General features: G+C 41.3%; 1 protein-coding gene across 1 annotated transcript in view; it reads left to right on the forward strand.

Moving 5' to 3' along the window:
• Window positions 1-757: 757 nt before the first annotated feature.
• Window positions 758-21,377, forward strand: part of LOC146706920 (voltage-gated delayed rectifier potassium channel KCNH1-like) — a 104,743-nt gene continuing 84,123 nt past the window's right edge. The window contains exons 1-4 of the mRNA XM_085458218.1: window positions 758-1,377; window positions 6,979-7,102; window positions 7,205-7,311; window positions 14,925-15,053. Of these exons, the coding sequence (XP_085314344.1) occupies window positions 1,305-1,377; window positions 6,979-7,102; window positions 7,205-7,311; window positions 14,925-15,053 (433 nt within the window). The 5' untranslated portion in view covers window positions 758-1,304. The remainder of the gene's footprint in view (window positions 1,378-6,978; window positions 7,103-7,204; window positions 7,312-14,924; window positions 15,054-21,377) is intronic.

Consider the following 21,377-nt stretch of genomic DNA (forward strand, 5'->3'; position numbering starts at 1 on the left):
TAGCCTGCTAACCTTCTGTCAAAAAGTTATTAGGCCTTTTTTAATGAAATAAATTGATTTTTACAGTAATCGCCATTAAACAGGCATTCAGTTATTGGCAAAATGGAAACATTCTTATTTACAGCACAGCCTCTGTATCGATAACTTCTTTATCAAATCTGTACCACTAGTACTCAACACCTGTAGAACTAATAACACGTAGGCTTCATTTTGTGTTAAATATAAATCTATTTTATTTCACTCTATTTCTCCTTTGAGAAGATCAGTAAATTGCAGTTACACCAACATGAATAAATAAATTCACAAACTGAACATCTTTTAAACATACTTTCCAGATAAGTTGTATCTCATGTGAATGTGTTCTTATGCATTCAAGTATTCGCTCGTCTATTGTAAGACACATATGATCTTGGGTATCATCTGATTCTTAATCCATAAAGTTCAATCTCATGTCGACCCAGCCTTTGCAACTATCACAGCCGAAATTGTGGTTTATTAAAATGGGACAAACAGACAAATGGCACAGCTGTCGTGCCGAAAATAAATGCGCACTATCACAATATCATAGTGCCTTTTCCAGTTACGATCACATGGCCGCAAACTCGGTACAGTAGAAATGCGGTATAGCTTACAAACGTAGTCCTTGTGCGTGTGTGTGTGTGTGTGTGTGTGTGTGTGTGTGTGTGTGTGTGTGTGTGTGTGTGTGTGTGTGTGTGTGAGAGAGAGAGAGATTTCACTGTATTTCTAAGTTTTTTCACTTAGAAAAAACGGTGAACCTGGCTGAAGACTTGAAAACTATTTCTCTTTGGAAAAGCGAGCGAAATCCCTCACCTCGGGAAACCCAGGTGCAACACTTTGAAGCACATTGGTTCCGTTTAGGTGGCCCCACTTTACATTTTCAGCATAAAGTAAAAAAACAACAACACACATTTGTTTTCACTACAGGTGCAATTACTTACTGTGGTACGTTTTCTTAATACCGAAATATTATGTCTGCAGTGTTTTTAATTACAATCAGTGACGTGATGATAATGTAATGCTCACTGTATAAAGCATCAATACGCCTCTCTCACTCCTCTGGCATCCACCCTCTCTCCCCACATATGTTTGAAGCTCGCTCTATCACAGCCAGTCTCTGGCCCATCTCGAAGCTTGTGCAGCAATAATCTGCCAATAGCGAGCCTGCTGAGGTGGGGAGAGAGCGAGCACAAGCACATACTATACAGCGTGCGAAGCTCGTGTTTATATGTAATATGTGAGCGGCAGGAAGCAGCTCGCTCTGCTCATTGCAGAAGGACGGCAGGATGGCGAGAGGACGGCGGGGTCTCGTGGCCCCTCAGAACACGTTTCTAGAGAACATCGTCCGCCGGTCCAACGGTAAGATACGATCCGGTTCCGATCTGTTCTGCACCTGGCTTCAAATGGTGATAATATATTTCTTATATATAATGTTTTGTGATTTTGTTGCTCATTTCGCCTTCAGGCATAGCCACATAAACACACACGGGCAATTGCTAAAAACCTAAGTAGTACTGAAACCACAAGTAATTATGGTTTAAATTTATTATGGTAGCTCTTTACTTTCAGTGATGGCTATTCCTCTCTCTCTCTCTCTCTCTCTCTCTCTCTCTCGCTCTCGCTCTCCCTCACTTTCCCCACACACACACACACACACATATATATATATATATATATATATATATATATATATATATATATATATATATATATATATATATATATATATATATATATATATATTCACACGTTGTAACAGTTACAAAAGGCACATAGGCTCCTTATTAACAAGTAGGGGTAAGGCAAATCAATTTCATAGAGCAAAGTTTATTAGATAAACAACTACCAATTTAGAGCTGCAGAGAATAAAAACAAACTAAATAGCAGGGCTGACAGTACCAATCCGTTAAGACACTTTATTAATAAACATTACTTTAAAGGACCAGGTTCACTGCCATGATGCTGCCCTTGGTTAAAATAGCAGCTCAAGAAAATAGTTAACTAAAATGGTGGAGACTAGCCACTTGAAGGCAACCTACAGGGAGGAGGGACCAAGGGTGCCACCAATCACTCACCCGTGCAATCTTTCTGAAATCCTCACTGCCACTCTCACTGCAACTTAAATGGCCCGTTATACTTGTTTCCCGGTATGTACACTCCAATCCACAAAAGGGAATTCCACCACACGTGCCTAGCCCCCCTCCCCCTGCAAGCAGCTGTGTCTTCACTAAAGAAAATTAAAATAAACATGCATATCAAGCAATACAGAACACAAAATTCAGGAAATATTAAATACAGGAATACAAACACACACACACACACCGTTTAAAATACAATTATTAGCAGTACAACTAAAAGCATGATTAAAATATAACAAACTGTTAACACTAAAGCACTATAGAACAAGGAACCAATCGATGCCAGTCAAACACAACAGCAACAAAGCAACAAAGGGTACAAGACAGCAGCGGTGTGTAGGCCTGTAACAAGAGAAAGAAACCAGTTATCCAGGGTCCACCCTACTTCTAAAAACAAAGAAAAGTACAAATGAAGTCACATCAATAAATAATATGTACACTATAAAACTAAGAAAATTTTCTAATTGTTACTCGCTGCTCTCTGTGGGCGTATTTGCTTTAACTAAAGCCACACTAATCGGGGGGAATAATTATTTTACTAAATCACAGCCTGTATAGTAACATTCTACATTTACCTTTGCTGTAAGCTAACATTACCATCACACCTCACTGAATTGAATAAAATTACTCAGCTGCCTTAATTCAAACTGACACTACTCTACATTTATAATCAGTGTTGGGACTAACGCGTTATTAAGTAACGCGTTACAGTAACTACGTTATTATTGTGGTAACGAGCACGGTAACTAGTTATTATGCCAAAATCAGGAACGCGTTACTCGTTACTGGGATTTAGATAGGGTCGTTACTCGTTACTTCGTGTGGTGGCTATCGCGGAGCTTCCACAAATTCAGTAACATTAGCAAGTGGTGGAGGCAGCAGGTGGATGAAGGAAAAGGGACGCAGAAGGAAAAGAGACCCCAGGCGGCCGCCGGTCCAAGTGTGAACTGAACTTCAGGTAAGAAGTTATGACCTGCAGTCTCTCTGGGTCAGATATGAACCAAGTTTAGGTGGAGTTTATTTTCGTTACGCTGACTTTTTCCGTACTGCGTGCTAGCTAGCATGACGGAGTTTCTATACAGCTGGGTGGGTGCTATGAAGTTAATGATGTTGAACCTTATTTTGTTCATAAGTTATTAGAGTTGCCAACCGTCCCGTCTGGTATTCAGAGAAAATATTACACGTTTCTTATTGAGGTGAAAAGGAACAGTTTGTCCCGAACTTCAGCTACAATGAAAAAGGCACAAAGCTGGAGTTATTCTGTGTCTTTACGTTGCACAGCTGCCTCTTCTTCTCTCATTCTCCCCCCTCCCTCTCCCGTTTCTACTTCAATCATGAAAACTGATCAGTGATCAGCTGATCGTCTTTTCTCTCTTGTGTGTTTATCGCCCACTTTGCGCCGAAAGAGGAAACCAGCGGATGTCGCGCTAAACAACAGCAGCACGTTTAAGCTTGATCAGCTGTTGCTAGAATTTATTTAATATTAATTTCTAGTATCAGCTGATGTTTGCTGGAGCCACAGCTGTAAAGCTGCTGGTCATGATGTCGGTTTGGTTATCTGGTGAGAGGGAAACATGAAGATGAAACCAGGAGATGTCCTTACTGGATCATCAGAGCTGAACAGGTGATGGAGAAACAGGTTTACCTTTTAGGTGACATGAATGAGTTGAAGGGAAGTTATGAACTGTTTCTGAGAGACAAATAACACCAGGATCCTTTTCTAAGTAGCTGACAGCTGGTAACTGTGCAGGGGCGGGTCTAGCAAAGTGTTGCCAGGGGGGCAGGTAGGGCATTAACAGGGAAAGGGGGGCACAAAGAAATACTTTTCTTTCTTATTCTCATTTAAAATGTCTAGCTTTTAAAAAATAATTATCTGAATCTTACAACAAACGATTGATAGATTGATGCATATATACCATCAAAACAGTGTACATCACTGTCACAACAGTGTTTGTTTTCATTCAAAGGCTTTATGATTTTCCCTATAATGGTGGGCCAGTCTCTAGTCAAAATGCCCGGGATGATTTTTTTGTCCCAGTCCAGCTCTGTATGCAGCTCATCTGCAGTCTGGTGTTGCCTACATCTTCCTATTCGGAAGGCAGAATTTCCGAGTTCTGAGTACAATCGAAAGCACCACGACTGCAGTTTTTGTGTTGGATGTAAAAGGCGCAGATGACACTGTGACGTAGGCTAGAATCATGGCAGCAGTCAATGACGGTCCAGGCGTGGGATTTCTCTCGTGGAAATATGCACATTATCTTTTCCTTTCTATTGGTAGGTGGCACAGTGCACTTGTGGCAAGTAAGCAAGCTAGAAGACTGGCAAAGTTATGGAAGCAACACATTAACAAGAGAATTCTGAGTAAAACCAAAGTTACTTTCCCTAGTAACTAGTTACTTTGAAAGTAACGAGTAACTTGAAGTAACTGAGTTACTTTTGAGAGAAGTAACTAGTAATGTAACTAAGTTACTATTTTAAAGTAACTTACCCAACACTGTTTATAATAATAATAATAATCAGTTTGTGGTTCCAAATTTCACAAGAAACAATTTTCTTGAATGTTTTGCAAAGTACTGGTTGTTAAAGTAAATCCCTTTTTTGCTGCTAGTGCTCTCTCAGAAATGCCCAGACTTGTCCCATTGTTGCTTATACTAGGAAATGTAAATGTGCTGCATTGGTATCGAAAAGATACTTGCAAAATGGATGGATGGATGGATGGATGGATTTTTTTTTTTTTCATATCACCAGGCACTAATTTAAATGCTAGGAAGTTCCTCTAGACATGCTTTGAATTACACCAGCCATTATTCAGTAAAAGGGGGTAACTGCATCTCTAATTATATATTAACAAAAGACATTCATGAAGACTCAAGAAGGAATGCAGCACACTAAATCCAGTGCCAAGACCATGACCGTGCTGGAAAAGATAAGCAACTTTAATGACTTGAGTTTTCATTCATTATATTTATATGATGTCAATTTAAAACAGTCACTTCAAGGCACTTTTATATTGTAAAGACCCTAAGACAATAATAGAAGAAAAATAGAGTACTTAGAGGAAGATGTCCGTGAAGGTTATCAGTCATCCAGGTCATCGTAGTCAAAGGAGCTTGGAAAGAAAAGCGTCTGGACTTTTTTAAGTTGCTTGAAGACGTTTCACCTCTCATCCGAGAAGCTTCTTCAGTTCTATGGTCAAATGGTGGAGAGTCCCAGATTTAAGATCTGTGGAAGTAACCCACCATGAGGGACAATTGACCCAATAATGATCCTCTACCTAATCACATGAGCCAAGGTGTGAAAATGGGTGTAGGTCACAATCAGCCAAGGTTTCGGGTGAGCTCATTGTGAAACCTAGCCCCACCCTATCATGTGATTTCCTGAGGTCAGATGGCCCAGGATGTGAGTGGGCGTTAAGGCGTCTGGGAAGGGATCTCAAAACTGGATTATAGATGGCAGACAATTAGTGTCGTAAACCACCGCCTGAGAGCAATGAGAGGCGAAACGTCTTCAAGCAACTTAAAGAAGTCCAGACGCTTTTCTTTCCAAGCTCCTTAGAGTACTTAGAGGAAGTAACAAGCAAGACAGTATTTTCCCCATAGTAGCTTCTTTTCATTGCCTTCGTGTTAAATCCAGAATCAAATTTCAACGTCCTTCTCCTTATGTAAGGTCTTGAATAATCAGGCCCCATTTTACCATCCATATTTTATCTGTGAAAAGTGCTTTATAAATAAATGTTACTTACTTAATTACTTTCTTAGCCTCTGGTTCCTGAGGTAAAAGTAGAATGTGGGGCAGAAAAAAAAGAGTTTTTCTTTTCTGCCGTCGCCTTATTTCCTCATAGAACATCTGATTGTTGGGGGTGGGATGGGAATCAAGAACCAGTTCCCAGGAGTTCAATTCCTTTGAACTGTTAGTCTGTGTGCCTGCTCATTGATTCCACTTGCACTTGTACTACAATCAGCTGATTTTGGCACATTCTTAAAGGTGGATATAGACATTACTTTTATTTTTAATTCACAAAAGGACAAAAATACAAGAGTAAGTGGAACCTCCATCCAGGACAAACACATTTTGCTGCCAACACAAATTCGGCTCTTTGCAAGTACCTGCACAGACAACATGCTAACACTAAGCTAGCTAAAAACCTAGATTGATGTTAAAGCTGAGTGAATCCCATCCCTGGTCCAGCAACTAGACCCTGAACTTCAACAGGTAACAAACAAATCAGTAAGAGAATCAATAAGTAATATCACTTATCCATACCAATAATAATGGTATTGGAATTGATAAATTCTTATTAATTCCCATCCACTATTAGAGGTTTCCCCTCTGTTATCGGAGGGTCCCAACCTTACAATAAAACGCACGTGGAGGACACTGTTGTGATTTGACACTTTATAAATTAACCTGAATTGAACTGAATTGAAAAATGACTGTCTTTTAATAGCACAGGTATTAAGTGTAGGCCAGTTGGTTATTAAATAAAAAGAATCATCATAATTAGTTTAACACTGATTTTACAGGTGTAAAAGTGAGGCAATTATTTATTAGTTTAATTTACCACTTAATTGATTAGCAATAATTACTTACGTAATAGTTAGCTTAACTTAGCTTCTCTATTGGGTTTGGTGCTATTGAACAACCAAAATATTTTATCAGAATAATGTGGACTCTGGAAGGCTGCAATGGGCATTTTTTAAACTAGTTGTTGTAGCCCTCGTGAAATGTGGAGAAATATTGTGTATGCTGGATTCATATAATTTTTCAGTCATGTGATGTTGCGAAGTAGGGCAGACTATCACTTATTGGTTTCTGTGGTCAGATACCAATTTTGTGCTGGGAAACGCTCAGATCGTGGAGTGGCCTATCGTCTATAGCAATGATGGCTTCTGTAAACTCTCTGGCTACCATCGTGCTGAGGTCATGCAAAAGAGCAGCACCTGCAGGTACCACAACACACATGGATACCACCGCATGGATTATTGAGGACTGATTGTCTCAAGTAAATGTGTACTGTATCAATGCAAATACTTGGTTTTCCTCTGCAGCTTCATGTATGGAGAGCTGACAGACAAGGAAATGAGTGAGAAGGTTCGACAGACCTTTGAGAACTACGAGATGAACTCTTTTGAGATTCTGATGTACAAGAAAAACCGTGAGTATTTAATAGTACTGGATATGACCGTGTAAGCTGCATCCAAAAATGTTTGTATGAACTGCTTCCTCAAAAACCCAGATACCTAAGGATCTCAAGAAATCTAGAAATTGTATATATGCTAATCTGGGACACACCATGCTAAAAGCTCACAGCCTTTTAATTACCTAGCCAGGGGTCAGCAACCTTTAACACCCAAAGAGCCATTTGGACCTGGTTTCCACGCAAAAGAAAACACTGGGAGCCGCAAATACTTTTTGACATCTAAAATGAAGATAACACTATATATTGTTTTTTTACCTTTATGCTTTGTGTGAACAACTAAAGTAAGTAAAGTTTATTTATTAAGCGCTTTTCACAGACAGGCAGTCACAAAGCGCTGTACACAAATATTAAAATAAACAATACAATCAATAGACATTATACACAATGTAAAAGATCAAATGTAAATAATGTAAAGAATATAAAATACGTAGATCAACAAAAGGCTTGTTTGAACAGAATATTTTTTAACTGCTTTTTAAAAGAATCCACAGAGCAACTAAGTTGTGTTGCTTATGAAATCCATGAAGTGCTACAGAGAAAATGACATTTTATTCATGTAAATAACACATTTTGAACTCTTAAAGAAATATAACAAAAGGAAAGACACCCAGCTGAACTAAAATGATCCAGCAAACAAAAACTGTTGTGAACCGCCACCCTTATATCGCCTTTGGGCTTTTGGAGCCTTGACCTGACTTTTAAAAAATAATTGGGGGAAAAGCACTATGCTGCAAAAAAAAATTGATATTTGCAAAATTCTGCCTAAATATGTATTTTACCTGGTTAATGTGTGTGGTGGGGCGTGGTCTGCAGCGCCGCTGCAGGGGAGGCAGACGCACCTGAGCGGGACCCGCAATCACGCCTCGCTGCCTTAAAGTCTGTGCCCTCTCTGCTGTTGAAAAGCTACAGCTGGCTGTATGCTACAGCAACCGTGTGTGAAAAGTGGTCAATAAAGAGATGCTGAAAAGCATGTTCATGCAAACATCGTCAGGTCTGCCGTGATATGTTTACAATAAGACTTATGGTCCCGAACCTCTGCGCACAGCGTCTGCAAATCGGGGCTTTCATCTTTACGCAGGACTGTAAGCTGTCATCTGTGAGGCGTGAGCGGTGTTTGTTTTTAACGTAGTTCACGGTGGAGAACAGCTGCCGACATAATGTGGATCCGAAGATCCACGATTGGCCTACCTGGGGTTGAAAGTCTCGATAAACGCACAGCGTTTCGGCGGGTACACCGGCTTCCGCGAGTGTGACGCTTATTTTGAGCGATGAAAAAATAATAAGATATAATTTTATTTTTATATTTCAAAATCACAATAATCTTCCAATTTAGAACTACAAGTTAAAAAAAGAACTAAACACAAATAAAATACACTTCAGCTAAATACTTCTAATTTATTTTCCCAAACCACCCGGAGCCGCAAAATAAAGACTAAAGAGCCGCGGGTTGCTGACCCCTGACCTAGCCTATTAAATTTGCAAACAACTTTTGCCAGTAAAAAAAAAAATGTATTTGATAAAGAATTCAGAAGGTGAAGGTTCCTTTATTTTTTATTTCTGTGTTTTTATATATTTTTATAAGCATAACACCACCTAAAGCAAACTTCACACATCATACAAAATAACTTAGTATTTAACAAGACTTTGGTTTTAAAATGGTATTGATTCTTCTAAGTTGTAAGATTATACTAAACAACTTTCCTTTTTGATAAAATTTATGGTTGGATCAGGTGACCCAGAACACTTGTTTAGGTATGCTGCAATAGGTCAAGGCTGCTGGAGGCTGCATATCAACAAAAAAACTGGGCTTTCTTGGCTCCCATGTTATCTTTTTCTCTGTTGGTGACAAGTTGTATAGTTAGGGGTTGTTTTGTGTAAAGGATCAGTGAAAAAAATATTGTTCTTTTTTTTCTGCCTGGATAGAAAGTTATCGGTGAAATTTAAATCTCTCTATTTGGGAGCAAATAACATAATTAGAATAGAAGATATCAAGCTAATGCCACTGAGCTATGTATAGCTGCAGATCGCATACGTTTACTTTTCAAATTCAAAGCTTGAAATTGGTCTTTCCATGGGATGCAGCATTTAACATTCCATTTTTAGGCACTTGCCATTATTGAATATTTCTTTGTTGTAACAGTGCTTCTTGGCAGTAGATTTTATACCATTGGAAAACACATTTCCTCTAAATGGTGTAACATTTATAAGGAAATTTAATTGGTTTGTTGAGCAGCAGAGTTGAGTATGTGGGTTGTATCAATGAAAACCTTGGCATATCATCTCTGCCAATGCCAAACAGGTTATTTTCCAATTGACTCCTTTTTGGTGGTTGGATGATTAGTCTAAAGAAACAAGACATATTAAGAGTTTAACAGTTTATTCATCCTCACTCATGCTCAGTGGCAGTCCTAGCCTGTTTGGCGCCCTGGGCGAGCACTAACCTCTGCCCCCCCCCACACACACACACACACACACACAAAACATGTTAAGGATTGTACCATTGTACCGAATTGGTGAATTGTACTGGATTGCACACACACACACACACACACACACACACACACACACACACACATATGAAGAGAGAGAGAGTATGCATAGTAGCATAGTATGCAAATGATTACCAAACAGCCATCATAATTTGTCATACAATGAGAACAGGACAAATCAACAACTGACACTGACTAATTAATATTAAAATCTGTAACATAATGTATTGTTTGGAGTTTAGTCTGTTACTGTTACTATTTTTACCATTTCTTCTTGGAACAACTGTAACCCATATAGTGTCCTTAGGGATTAATAAAGATTCTGATTGTTTCAGGATGACCTGCCATTATCCAATGACACATCTGCTTACCTGTATCTTTTGCTCGTTTCTCCTCCTCTTCTTTTCTCTTTTTTCTAAACTGAGGACCTGATGGCTTTGAACTTTTCTTGTCCATCTCCCATTGGTTTTAATTTTGCACTCCAGTATGAACACCCATCCCCCAACCTGAGGATCACCACAACATAACCTTCACCTTAGTTCACAGATTCACTTTGTCTAGGGTTTATTTCTGGGATTCCAGGATTCAAATCATGAATACATAATGGATTTGGATTTACAACATTATGAATGAAATGTGCTCTATTTGGAAGCAGCAGGGCCCCGTCCCCTTTTGACGGGTTGTGTGTGAGACTTTAAATCATCAAACTATAAATTATAAATTGTTATTGATCCCTTTACCCCGAGTCCTAAAGTGTGTATTTATTTTCTTACTCTTCTTCTTCTTATTGTTTGTTTACTTGCACTGCTGTAACAGGAGCCTCGTCGTCTCGTCTCTCTATATACTGGACTGTATGTAGCGGAGATGACAATAAAGTTTACTTTGACTTCAGCAGCGAGCAGGCGCACCGAGGGCTCTCGCGCTCACTTTTCGCTTATAGAATTTCGAAAAAACATCGGTGCAAATTGTAAGTCTGTATCATGATGTCTGGTGTTTTCGTGTTTGTTGGTTTGTTTTTATTTTGTGTTATTTTGCGAGCTGGTTATTAGATGCTGCTCCAGCCAGCCGGAGAATACACCACCCCCCCCCCGCCCTCTCCTCCCTGTGCCGCAAGCAGCAGGCGCACCTCGCAAATGGAGGGCGCCCTTACTCCCAGCAAATGGGCGATAGAAAACCGGTCGGTGCCTATGCCATTCCCAATATGCGCTGGCATGATGTCAGGGCAGCATGAGTACGAGCAATTTTTTTTTTTCCTGATGCCTGTGATGCCGCCCCCCACCACGATGCCGCCCCGGGCAACTGCCTGTGTCGCCCGTATCAAAAACCACTACTGCTCATGCTGGCCAGCTTGCTGTGGGATGGCATCCCAGTGTATTGGCCAATCTGGCACAAGCAGCACACCCAAGGCAATCCCATAAGTGTTCAATAGCACTGAGATCTGGACTGCAGGTCCGTTTTTCCATCCTCTCCACTCCACTTCAGGGTTCAGTGCTAAGACCACTTCTCTTTACATTACACATGATTCCATTAGGCAGTATCATTAGAGAACATAGCATATGTTTTCATTGCTAGGTAGATGATACCCAGCTTTATCCATGAAGACAGACACCACACACACCAATTAGCTAGACTATAGGAATGTATTTAAAACATAAAGACCTGGATGACCTGGATTCAGATAAAACTGAGGTTATTGTGCTCTGCCCTAAAAAATTTGAAACATGGTTTCTAACCAGATACTTACTCTGAATGGCATTACCTTGGCCTCCAGTAACAGTGAAGAATCATTTTTAAATGAATCTTTTTTGACCACAGTATGTTCTTCAGTGTGCATACTGTATTAAACTGTTTTCTTTTGATTGCACAATATGTCTAAAATTAGAAATATTTTGTATGAGAAGACTACTTTATGCATTTATTTCTTCCAGGCTGGACAATAATTCATTATTGTCAGGTTGTCTTGAAAACTCCCCAAAAAGCCTTCAGTTGATCGAAAATGCTGCAGCAAAAGTAATAATATATAAATAAAACTGAATTGAAATGAATTCAACTGACCACTGTAGTAGGGACCATGCTTACAGTTGCTGTGTATCATGCACCAATCAGCTACCTAATTGTCAGCACCTAGTGTAACAGTATAGTAGAATCAGCTGCTCGGCATTGGCAGAGAAGGTTTGGCAACTGTGCATTTTCCATTTTCATATGTGTTTTCCTTACAAATGTGGCACAATGTAGGGGGAAATAAACAGGCTTTCCAACAATATAAGAAGAAGGATGGTTACAACAAAGATAACTGACCAAACACCAGGGCTGGTCTAGCATACCAGGCATTTTCCCGGTGGGCCATCGCACTTTTGGGCCGATGTGCCAGCCTGAAGGGCTGCTGCGTAGCAACTGTACAAGCACTGATAGCAGCTCGTTGGTTCATTTTCATTACTGACAGTGGATTTCCCAATTAAATCTCTCAATATGACCGGCGCCTCCCCTACCTTCGCTGTTGTCTCACGTTTCTTGTAGAAAAAGTTTAGTGTGGAAGAAGTGGCAAACAAAAAAAAAAAACAGGCCCCACAGTCACAGAAAGCTGCTGCTGCTAGCACCAAGCCATCCTGTTCTATCCTGGTATTAATGTAATAGGGCTGCAGAAAAGCAGATGCCAATACAGATCACTGGTGCATCTCAGGTCCAACATAGAGACAGGCAACAGTCCACACCCTTACAAGATCTAACACTTATTTGTCTTTCCTCAACATTTTTCTTCTTTTTTGTGAGAATTCATTTATCATTTTTCTTTTTGTTTTGTTTTTTTGCCTGTTCTATCCAGCACTGTTTCAATCAGCATTATTGTCTGAAGGCCAAGAAAAAAGCCCATCAGATTGCTATAGTGGTCAATTTGACTGTCATAGTTTATTAGTTATTTGAGATGTTCCGAGAGAGGTGGAGTCTAAGACCCCACTCTACACATAGACAAACAGGCACACACTCAGATACAAACAAACATACATTCCCACCCCCATTTCACATATACTCAGCAGCTGGTGTCAGCACAGCCCCTCCCAAGAACCCTCAATGTCTACATGTATTTAAAATTGAGAGCACCAGCACCAGAGGTGAAGCAAAATAAATAGACCGTCTTTTGGACGCCCATCCCCAAGGCCCAATATGTATGCGTCATGAGAGTGGAAGTAATGTGAGCCTCTAAGTGGTGGAATAAAATTGAGGCACAGGTGGCCTGGAGAGGAAAAAGGACATATGCCTCCCCTGCACCTCAGTGACGCACCTGTACCTCAAGGCCCTGCATGTGTGGTGGTGTGAAGGAGCGGGAGGAGAGATGCAATTGCGGATGGGGCGGAAAGGATTGGCAGTGGGGGCAAAGTACCCTATTCTTGGAGCCAGCTCCCCTGCTGACCCCCATGGGCATCCCTGTTCCCCGAAATCTACCAAGGGCAGGGGGCCTGGACCAATCCAGACCAGGGCCCACAGCAGCAGCACCACCAAGCCCCATAGAGCACAGGGCGGCCCACCTGTCCCCACCGCAGAGGACAAACAATGCCCACTCTACATTCAGTCAACTCTCAGACTACATAAGACAATAGACACCAAGGTTAGGTTTATCCGCCACCTCTGCTAGATCCCTCCCACTTATAGAAGCAGCTTCTGCTTCAATCAATCAATCGATCAATTAAAACAGAATATTATGGATTTCAAAATCTTATTTGGTTTTCATATGTACCTATTTTCAATGATATCAACTTTAATAGCAGGAAATTAACTCTATACATATTCTTTTTTTCTATTGCCAAATTTTTCAAGTAACTTATATTTGACAACAACATAAAAAAAACCCATGAAATTCTGTTTTTGGTGCTACCCCCCAATATTTGTATGTACCCCTATGAAAAAATTCTGGAGGCACCCCTGCTAGTACCAACTGTGGAGAAGTGAAGAAGAGATGGAGAAAGTGAAATTAATGTGGTAAGAAAATAGATGGAGAAACATAATTATGAAGGGAGAGTATCACAGATTACCAACTTGTTTCAATCAATCAAACAAGATGAAATATATACATATATACATTACATATATTGCCGTCTGAACTAGAAATGCCAGGGCTTTTTTTTTGTCCCATTTCAGCTCTGCCAAACACAAATTTCCTTACATTTTATATATTTATTATGGGGGTCTTGAGGCAATTGTTGTGATTTTGCGGTATATGAATGAATAAACTTTAATATCTATACACAAACTCTTGTAGTAAAATGACAATTGGAGAATTTCTATGTGGATGATGAGTAAATTTAAACTAGTGATTAGCAAATAATATGAAAATCTGCAGTATTAGTATTTGATAATGAAAAGAAATTTCTATTCTACTTATCCACTGAAAAATTCACTTGTCCCTAACAGGTAAACAAGCTTCAGTATTAAGCCCTGTAGTGTTCTGTTAGTATTATTGTAACCTAACAGCAATTTGGAGTCTTCCACTGGACTGTAAGTTAGGGCAGGCTGGGGAGCAGTTAAATAATGTAGTGATATCCAGATGCTGTAACAAATTATATTGTATAGACAAAAAGGATTAGCAGACCTTTGTATGCATATGACGTGGTAGTAAATACATTACATTGCAAGTGACTAGCAGGTGTATATACAGCTTTAGGCATAAAGTTGTTGATTTACCGATATAGCAGTGGGTTACGGTGCATGTGATCACTCACTGAACTTCAGAGAGTGTGAACAAAAAACATTTAGGTTGTAGACCGCGTACACACAATATTATCAGATGGTGTCGATATCAGAATTATATTGTTTAAAAGAACCTTTTTGTACAATAAATTTTTTAATTGGATATTTAAAATGGAGTGGTCCCACCGATGGTTACTTGAATTTTTGACACCATCATGTCAACATGCCAATGCCCAGAGGAAATGTAGTACTACAGTGAAACAGTACAAATCACAAATAAATTGTTGTCTACTTGTTATTCTTTATTAAATTTTATTTTAATTTTGCATTATTATATTTTCCTTGTTGACAGATTGTTGTTGTGAGAAACAGTGCTTTACTTCCTGTTCTGTTCCGCAGGGATGCCAGTTTGGTTTTTCATGAAGATTGCCCCAATCAGAAATGAGCAGGACAAAGTTGTCCTGTTTCTCTGCACTTTCAGTGACATCACTGCCTTCAAGCAACCGATTGAGGATGAATCTTCTAAAGGTGGGTTGGTTCCAAAGTGTGGGTAATCTTGACAGAGATAAAAGACAAACATAGAAAAGGCTGAAGGAACAGAATAGGAGCACACAGCTGGATTAACCTAAGGATATAAAAAACAGAAACTCAAAACTATAGACTTGAAATAACAATATCAAAGGAAATTTTACCAGGTGTAGGGAAAAAATAAACATAGCTATATAAACATTAGGAAATGGCTGACAGCTCAATTCCAACAATACATAATCCTCTTTCAAATAAATAAAACTCTAGAAAGAACCAAAAACCCCAAAACTCATAACATAGACAGCCCCAACAGCAAGTGTGCCAGAAGTGTAAAAGGGTCAAAAAGCTATTATCCTATAAGGATCACCTTAGCCTTCATTCGCATCCACTCAAAGTCATCCACTGAGCATAAATATTTACTATATTGAAGAAGAAAGATGTGTAAAAGTATTGTGAGCTTACTTGGGAAAAGTGACGAGACAGAAATCTCAAATATGAACAGGAATTCATAAATACTGATGTATCACCCTGTTTCAGAAAATCATTTCTTCTGTTGACATTTGGGCATTTATTGAAGAGGAACAATGCACAGAACTCTATAAGCCTCAGCCTTAGGTAAGGTAAATAAATTAAAAAAATGGCAGTGGTGCCACTATCGAAACTTTGGGGCATTACTGGAGATTGACAATTCATCTCTTCTTCCACAACATCGCAGGATAAAATACTGTCCTTACTCAAGAGGACACTTTAGCTAACTTTCAGAAGAGTTGATTCTGTTAATCTGGACATAGTACTTTCAGTGTTTCCTTACTTATCCAAGCGACTTCTTCGGTTTTAGCTGAATGCAAGTTTCCCCAACCTTATAGAGAGTACATTTGTATGATTACTGAAACTAGCACCACTGACGAACGATGGGCTGTGAGGTCAGTTTCTTGATTATTAATATGCACATTGTCATGATTATTAATCAACAACCACTGATCATGACATGCCGTGAGTACCATTCACAGAGAGTTGGGGAATGGCTGCAATCTCAGCATTGCAATATAGTAAAAGATGTAACGTCCTCAATTCAGAGATAGTCTTTCCCCACTTCACGTAAATGGCCTCCTTGACTCCTTGCTCAAATTACTGTTCCTCTCTGTCCAGGATGCGTGTATCCTCATCTTGGAGTATACATGCATATGTATAAAATTCACCTCTCCCCCCTTTGGATGGTCTTTATCCTTCAAGCTCAGGTCCTCTGCAAGAGGCCTGGGAGCTTTAGGGTGCTGCACAGTGTCTTTGCTGTTCTTAGGACTGAGCTGCTCTGGACAGATCTCGGATGTTGTTCCTGGGATCTGCTGGAGCCACTCACCTAACATGGGAGTCACTGCACCGAGTGCTCCGATTATCACTGGGACCACTGTTACCTTCACCCTCCATCTCTTCTCAAGCTCTTCTCTGAGTCATTGGAACTTCTCCAACTTCCTTTTTCCTGATGTTGCTGTCATTCGGTTTCGCTACATCTATCACAGGGGTCGGCGTGCGGCTCTTTAGTCGTTATAGTGCGGCTCCTCGTGGTTTGGGAAAATAAATTAGAAGTATTCAGCTGAAGTGTATTTTATTTATGTTAGTTCTTTTTTACCTTGTAGTTCTAAATTGGAAGATTATTGTGATATTGAAATATAAAAATAAAATTATATTTTATTATTTTTTCATCACTCAAAATAAGCGTCACACTCGCGGAAGCCGGTATACCCGCCGAAACGCCGTGCATTTATCGAGACTTTCTTTCTCACAACAGTTTTTGTTTGCTGGATCATTTTCGTTCAGCTGGGTGTCTTTCCTTTTGTTATATTTCTTTAAGAGTTCAAAATGTGTTAATTACATAAATAAAATGTAATTTTCTCTGTAGCACTTCATGGATTTCATAAGTAACACACCTTAGTTGTTCACACAAAGCATAAAGGTAAAAAACAGTATATACAGTGTTATCTTCATTTTAGATCTCAAAACGTATTTGTGGCTCCCAGTGTTTTCCCAAATGGCTCTTTGGGTCTTAAAGGTTGCTGACCCCCCTAATCTATCACTACGGCCATTTTCCTCTGCTTCTCCACTACTACTATGTCTGTTTGGTTAGCCATCGCCATTTTGTCTGTCTGTGGAAGTCCCCAGGATCTTAGCTAGGTCATTCTCAACCACCCATTTTGACCTCGGGACTTCCAAGCCATATTCGGCACAGATGTTTCTATATACTATGCCGGCCACTTGGTTATAGCGTTCTATGTATGCCCTGCCTGCTAGCATCTTGCACCCTGCTGTTATGTGCTAGATTGTCTAAGGGGTATCTTTACACAGCCTGCACCTGGGGTCTTGCCCGGTGTGATAGACCCCAGCCTCTACGGATCTTGTGCTCAGAGCTGGTTTCTGTGGTGCCATGATTAGTGCCTCTGTGTTATCTGTCAGTCCAGCTTTGTCCAGCCACTGGTAGGATTTATGGATGTCAGCCACTTCCTCTATCTGCTGGTGGCACATACCGTGAAGGCATCTGTCCTTCCATGATGGTTCCTCCTCTTTCTTGGGTTTCTGCTGCCTGAGGTATTCACTGAGCATGCAGTTGGTCCTGGCCATTTTTCTGATGTACTCATGAATGTTTGTTGTCTCATCCTATACTGTGGTACTGACACTCAGTAGTCCCCGGCCTCCTTTCTTCCACTTAGTGTACAGTCTCATCCACATGAATCCACATGGTAGGATTTGTAAAGAATTTATTCGTAAATCAGGGTGGAAAATAAGTATTTGGTCAATAACAAAAATACAACTCAATACTTTGTAACATAACCTTTGTTGGCAATAACAGAGGTCAAACGTTTACTATAGGTCTTTACCAGGTTTGCACACACAGTAGCTGGTATTTTGGCCCATTCCTCCATGCAGTGATGTTTTGGGGCTGTCGCCGAGCAACACGGACTTTCAACTCCCGCCACAGATTTTCTATGGGGTTGAGGTCTGGAGACTGGCTAGGCCACTCCAGGACTTTCAAATGCTTCTTACGGAGCCACTCCTTTGTTGCCCGGGCGGTGTGTTTTGGATCATTGTCATGTTGGAAGACCCAGCCTCGTTTCATCTTCAAAGTTCTCACTGATGGAAGGAGGTTTTGGCTCAAAATCTCACGATACATGGCCCCATTCATTCTGTCCTTAACACGGATCAGTCGTCCTGTCCCCTTGGCAGAAAAACAGCCCCATAGCATGATGTTTCCACCCCCATGCTTCACAGTAGGTATGGTGTTCTTGGGATGCAACTCAAATTCAAATTCAAATTCAAATTTTATTTGTCACGTACACAGTCATACACAGTACGATATGTAGTGAAATGCTTGGACAACTGCTCGTGACCTAAAGAAAACAAAAAAGGAAAAGGCTATGAATAAGATAGGAAATAAATATGAAAAATTAAAAAGGGTAAATTTAACTAGGAAGGAATAAAATATAAATTAAGGTTAAAAATGAAATAACTGTACAACACAAATTAGAATGAAGGGTAAATTTAACTGGGAAGAATAAGATAAAATATATAAATTAAAGTTGAAAATAAAATAACTGTACAACAAAATACACAATATAGAACTATATAAGAATGTATGAAGAAATCTAAATATAAATAAATATATACACAATAACAGCAGCTGTACAAGTATTAACCGGAAATGAAGAATATAGTGACCAGTGTTGTGCAAAACCAAAGTCCAGAAAGTCCAGTGTGTGTGTAAGAACCATATGTGTGGGTCAGTACTGTGTGGTGGTGTGATTGAGAGACCGTATCGCCTGCGGGAAGAAGCTCCTCCTCAGTCTCTCTGTGTTGGTCTTCAGGGAGCGGAATCGCTTTCCTGACCTCAACAGAGAGAACAGTCTGTTGTTGGGATGGCTGAGGTCCTTCATGATCTTCCTGGCCTTGGTCCAGCACCGCCTGCTGTAGATTGAGTGCAGGTCAGGGAGCTCGGAGCGGATGGTGCGCTCAGCTGACCGCACAACCCTCTCTAGAGCTCGTCTGTCCTGCATGGTGGTGTTCCCGAACCAGGTTAAGATGTTTCCCGCCAGGATGCTCTCTATGGTGCACGAGTAAAAGTTCCTGAGCACCTTGGAGGGCAGTTGGAAGTCTCTCAAGCGTCTGAGGTGGTAGAGACGCTGTCGGGCCTTTTTCACCACGGTGTTGATGTGACAGGACCATGACAGGTCCTGCGTGATGTGAACTCCGAGGTATTTGAAGCTGTCCACTCTCTCCACTGGGCACTCGTTGATGACGGGGGTCTGGTAGTTCCTCTCCTGCTTAGTGCTGAAGTCCACTATCAGCTCCTTTGTCTTACTGACGTTTAGAAGGAGGTTGTTCCTCTGGCACCAGTTCTCCAGATTCCTAATCTCCTTCAGGTAGGCCGTCTCGTTGTTATCAGAGATCAGGCCCACCACGACGGTGTCGTCAGCAAACTTGATGATGGTGGTGGAGCTGGTAGTGGCCACACAGTCATATGTGTACAAAGAGTACAGCAGGGGGCTCAGAACACACCCCTGGGGGGCTCCAGTGCTGAGAGTGGTGGAGGCTGAGACATGTCCGCCCATCCTTACTGCCTGTGGTCTGCCAGTTAGGAAGTTGGAGATCCACTGACACATAGATGAGCTGAGTCCCAGATGCTCCAGCTTGGTGGTGAGTGTGGAGGGAATTATGGTGTTAAATGCAGAGCTGTAGTCTATGAAGAGCATTTTAACATAATTCCCCCTTCTAGTGTCCAAGTGAGTGAGTGATGTGTGGAGGAGATGAGAGATGGCATCGTCTGTGGAACGATTTGGACGGTAAGCGAACTGTAGTGGGTCCAGTGTGTCTGGTAGTGAAGAAATGATGAAGTCTCTGACCAGGCGTTCAAAGCACTTCATCACTACTGAGGTGAGGGCTACAGGGCGATAGTCATTGAGAGAAGCAGGGTGGGGTTTCTTCGGGACAGGAACAATGATGGACTCTTTGAAGCATGTGGGGATCACCGACTGAGATAAAGAGATGTTGAATATCTCAGTGAACACAGGAGCTAGCTGGTATGCGCAGTCTCTGAGGATACGACCTGGGATGCCGTCTGGTCCTGCTGCTTTCCTGGTGTTCACTCTCTTGAAGGCTCTCCTTACTTCATGCTCGGAGATGACGAGCACGTTTCCGGTGCTGGCAGTATCTTCCTGTCTGCAGCCGTTAGCGCCGCTAACACTAGCATCGTTGGAGACCTTAGCTGCAGCCTCGAAGCGAGCATAGAAAGTGTTCAGCTCGTCTGCCAGAGTCACGGCCGCGTTCGTCATACCGGTTGTTGGTGCTTTATAGTCCGTTATTGTCCTTAGTCCCCGCCACAGGCTCCTAGAGTCACTCTGTTGGAGTTGTGACTCTAGTTTCCTCCCGTAGCGCTGCTTCGCCTCTTTCACCGCCCTCCGCACGTTATATGACGCGGCTTTGTACGGGTCCATGTCCCCCGTCATGAGTCCCGTGTTGTAGGCAGCGGTGCGGGATCTCAGAGCGTCGCGGATGGTTTTATCCACCCACGGCTTCTGGTTGGGAAACGTTGTGATAGTCTTTGTCTCCACGGTATCATCCGCTAGTTTCCCGATGAATCCCACAACCGCTTCCGTAAACACGTTGACGTCATCGTCGGAGCTGTTTCTGAACATGCCCCAGTCTGCGTCATCGAGTGCGTCCTGTAACGCGGCCACCGATTGATCCGTCCAGCGCGCGACCTTCCTCTGAACCGGAACTTCCTGTTTCAGCCTTTGTTTGTATTTTGGCATGAGGAAGATGGCGGCGTGATCAGATTTGCCAAACGGGGGGCGGGATTGTGCCTTGTAGCCGTCCTTGACCGTAGTGTAGCAGTGGTCCAGTGTCCTTCTTCCTCCAAACACGACGAGTTGAGTTTATACCAAAAAGTTCTACTTTGGTTTCATCTGACCACATGACATTCTCCCAATCCTCTGCTGTATCATCCATGTGCTCTCTGGCAAACTTCAGACGGGCCTGGACATGCACTGGCTTCAGCAGCGGAACACGTCTGGCACTGCGGGATTTGATTCCCTGCCGTTGTAGTGTGTTACTGATGGTGACCTTTGTTACTTTGGTCCCAGCTCTCTGCAGGTCATTCACCAGGTCCCCCCGTGTGGTTCTGGGATCTTTGCTCACCGTTCTCATGATCATTTTGACCCCACGGGATGAGATCTTGCGTGGAGCCCCAGATCGAGGGAGATTATCAGTGGTCTTGTATGTCTTCCATTTTCTGATGATTGCTCCCACAGTTGATTTTTTCACACCAAGCTGCTTGCC

Source organism: Copadichromis virginalis, linkage group LG6 (assembly GCF_057382275.1).
Source record: "Copadichromis virginalis isolate Kocher_CV1m ecotype Utaka linkage group LG6, C_Virginalis_male_GT1.1, whole genome shotgun sequence".
Lineage (NCBI taxonomy): Eukaryota > Metazoa > Chordata > Actinopteri > Cichliformes > Cichlidae > Copadichromis > Copadichromis virginalis.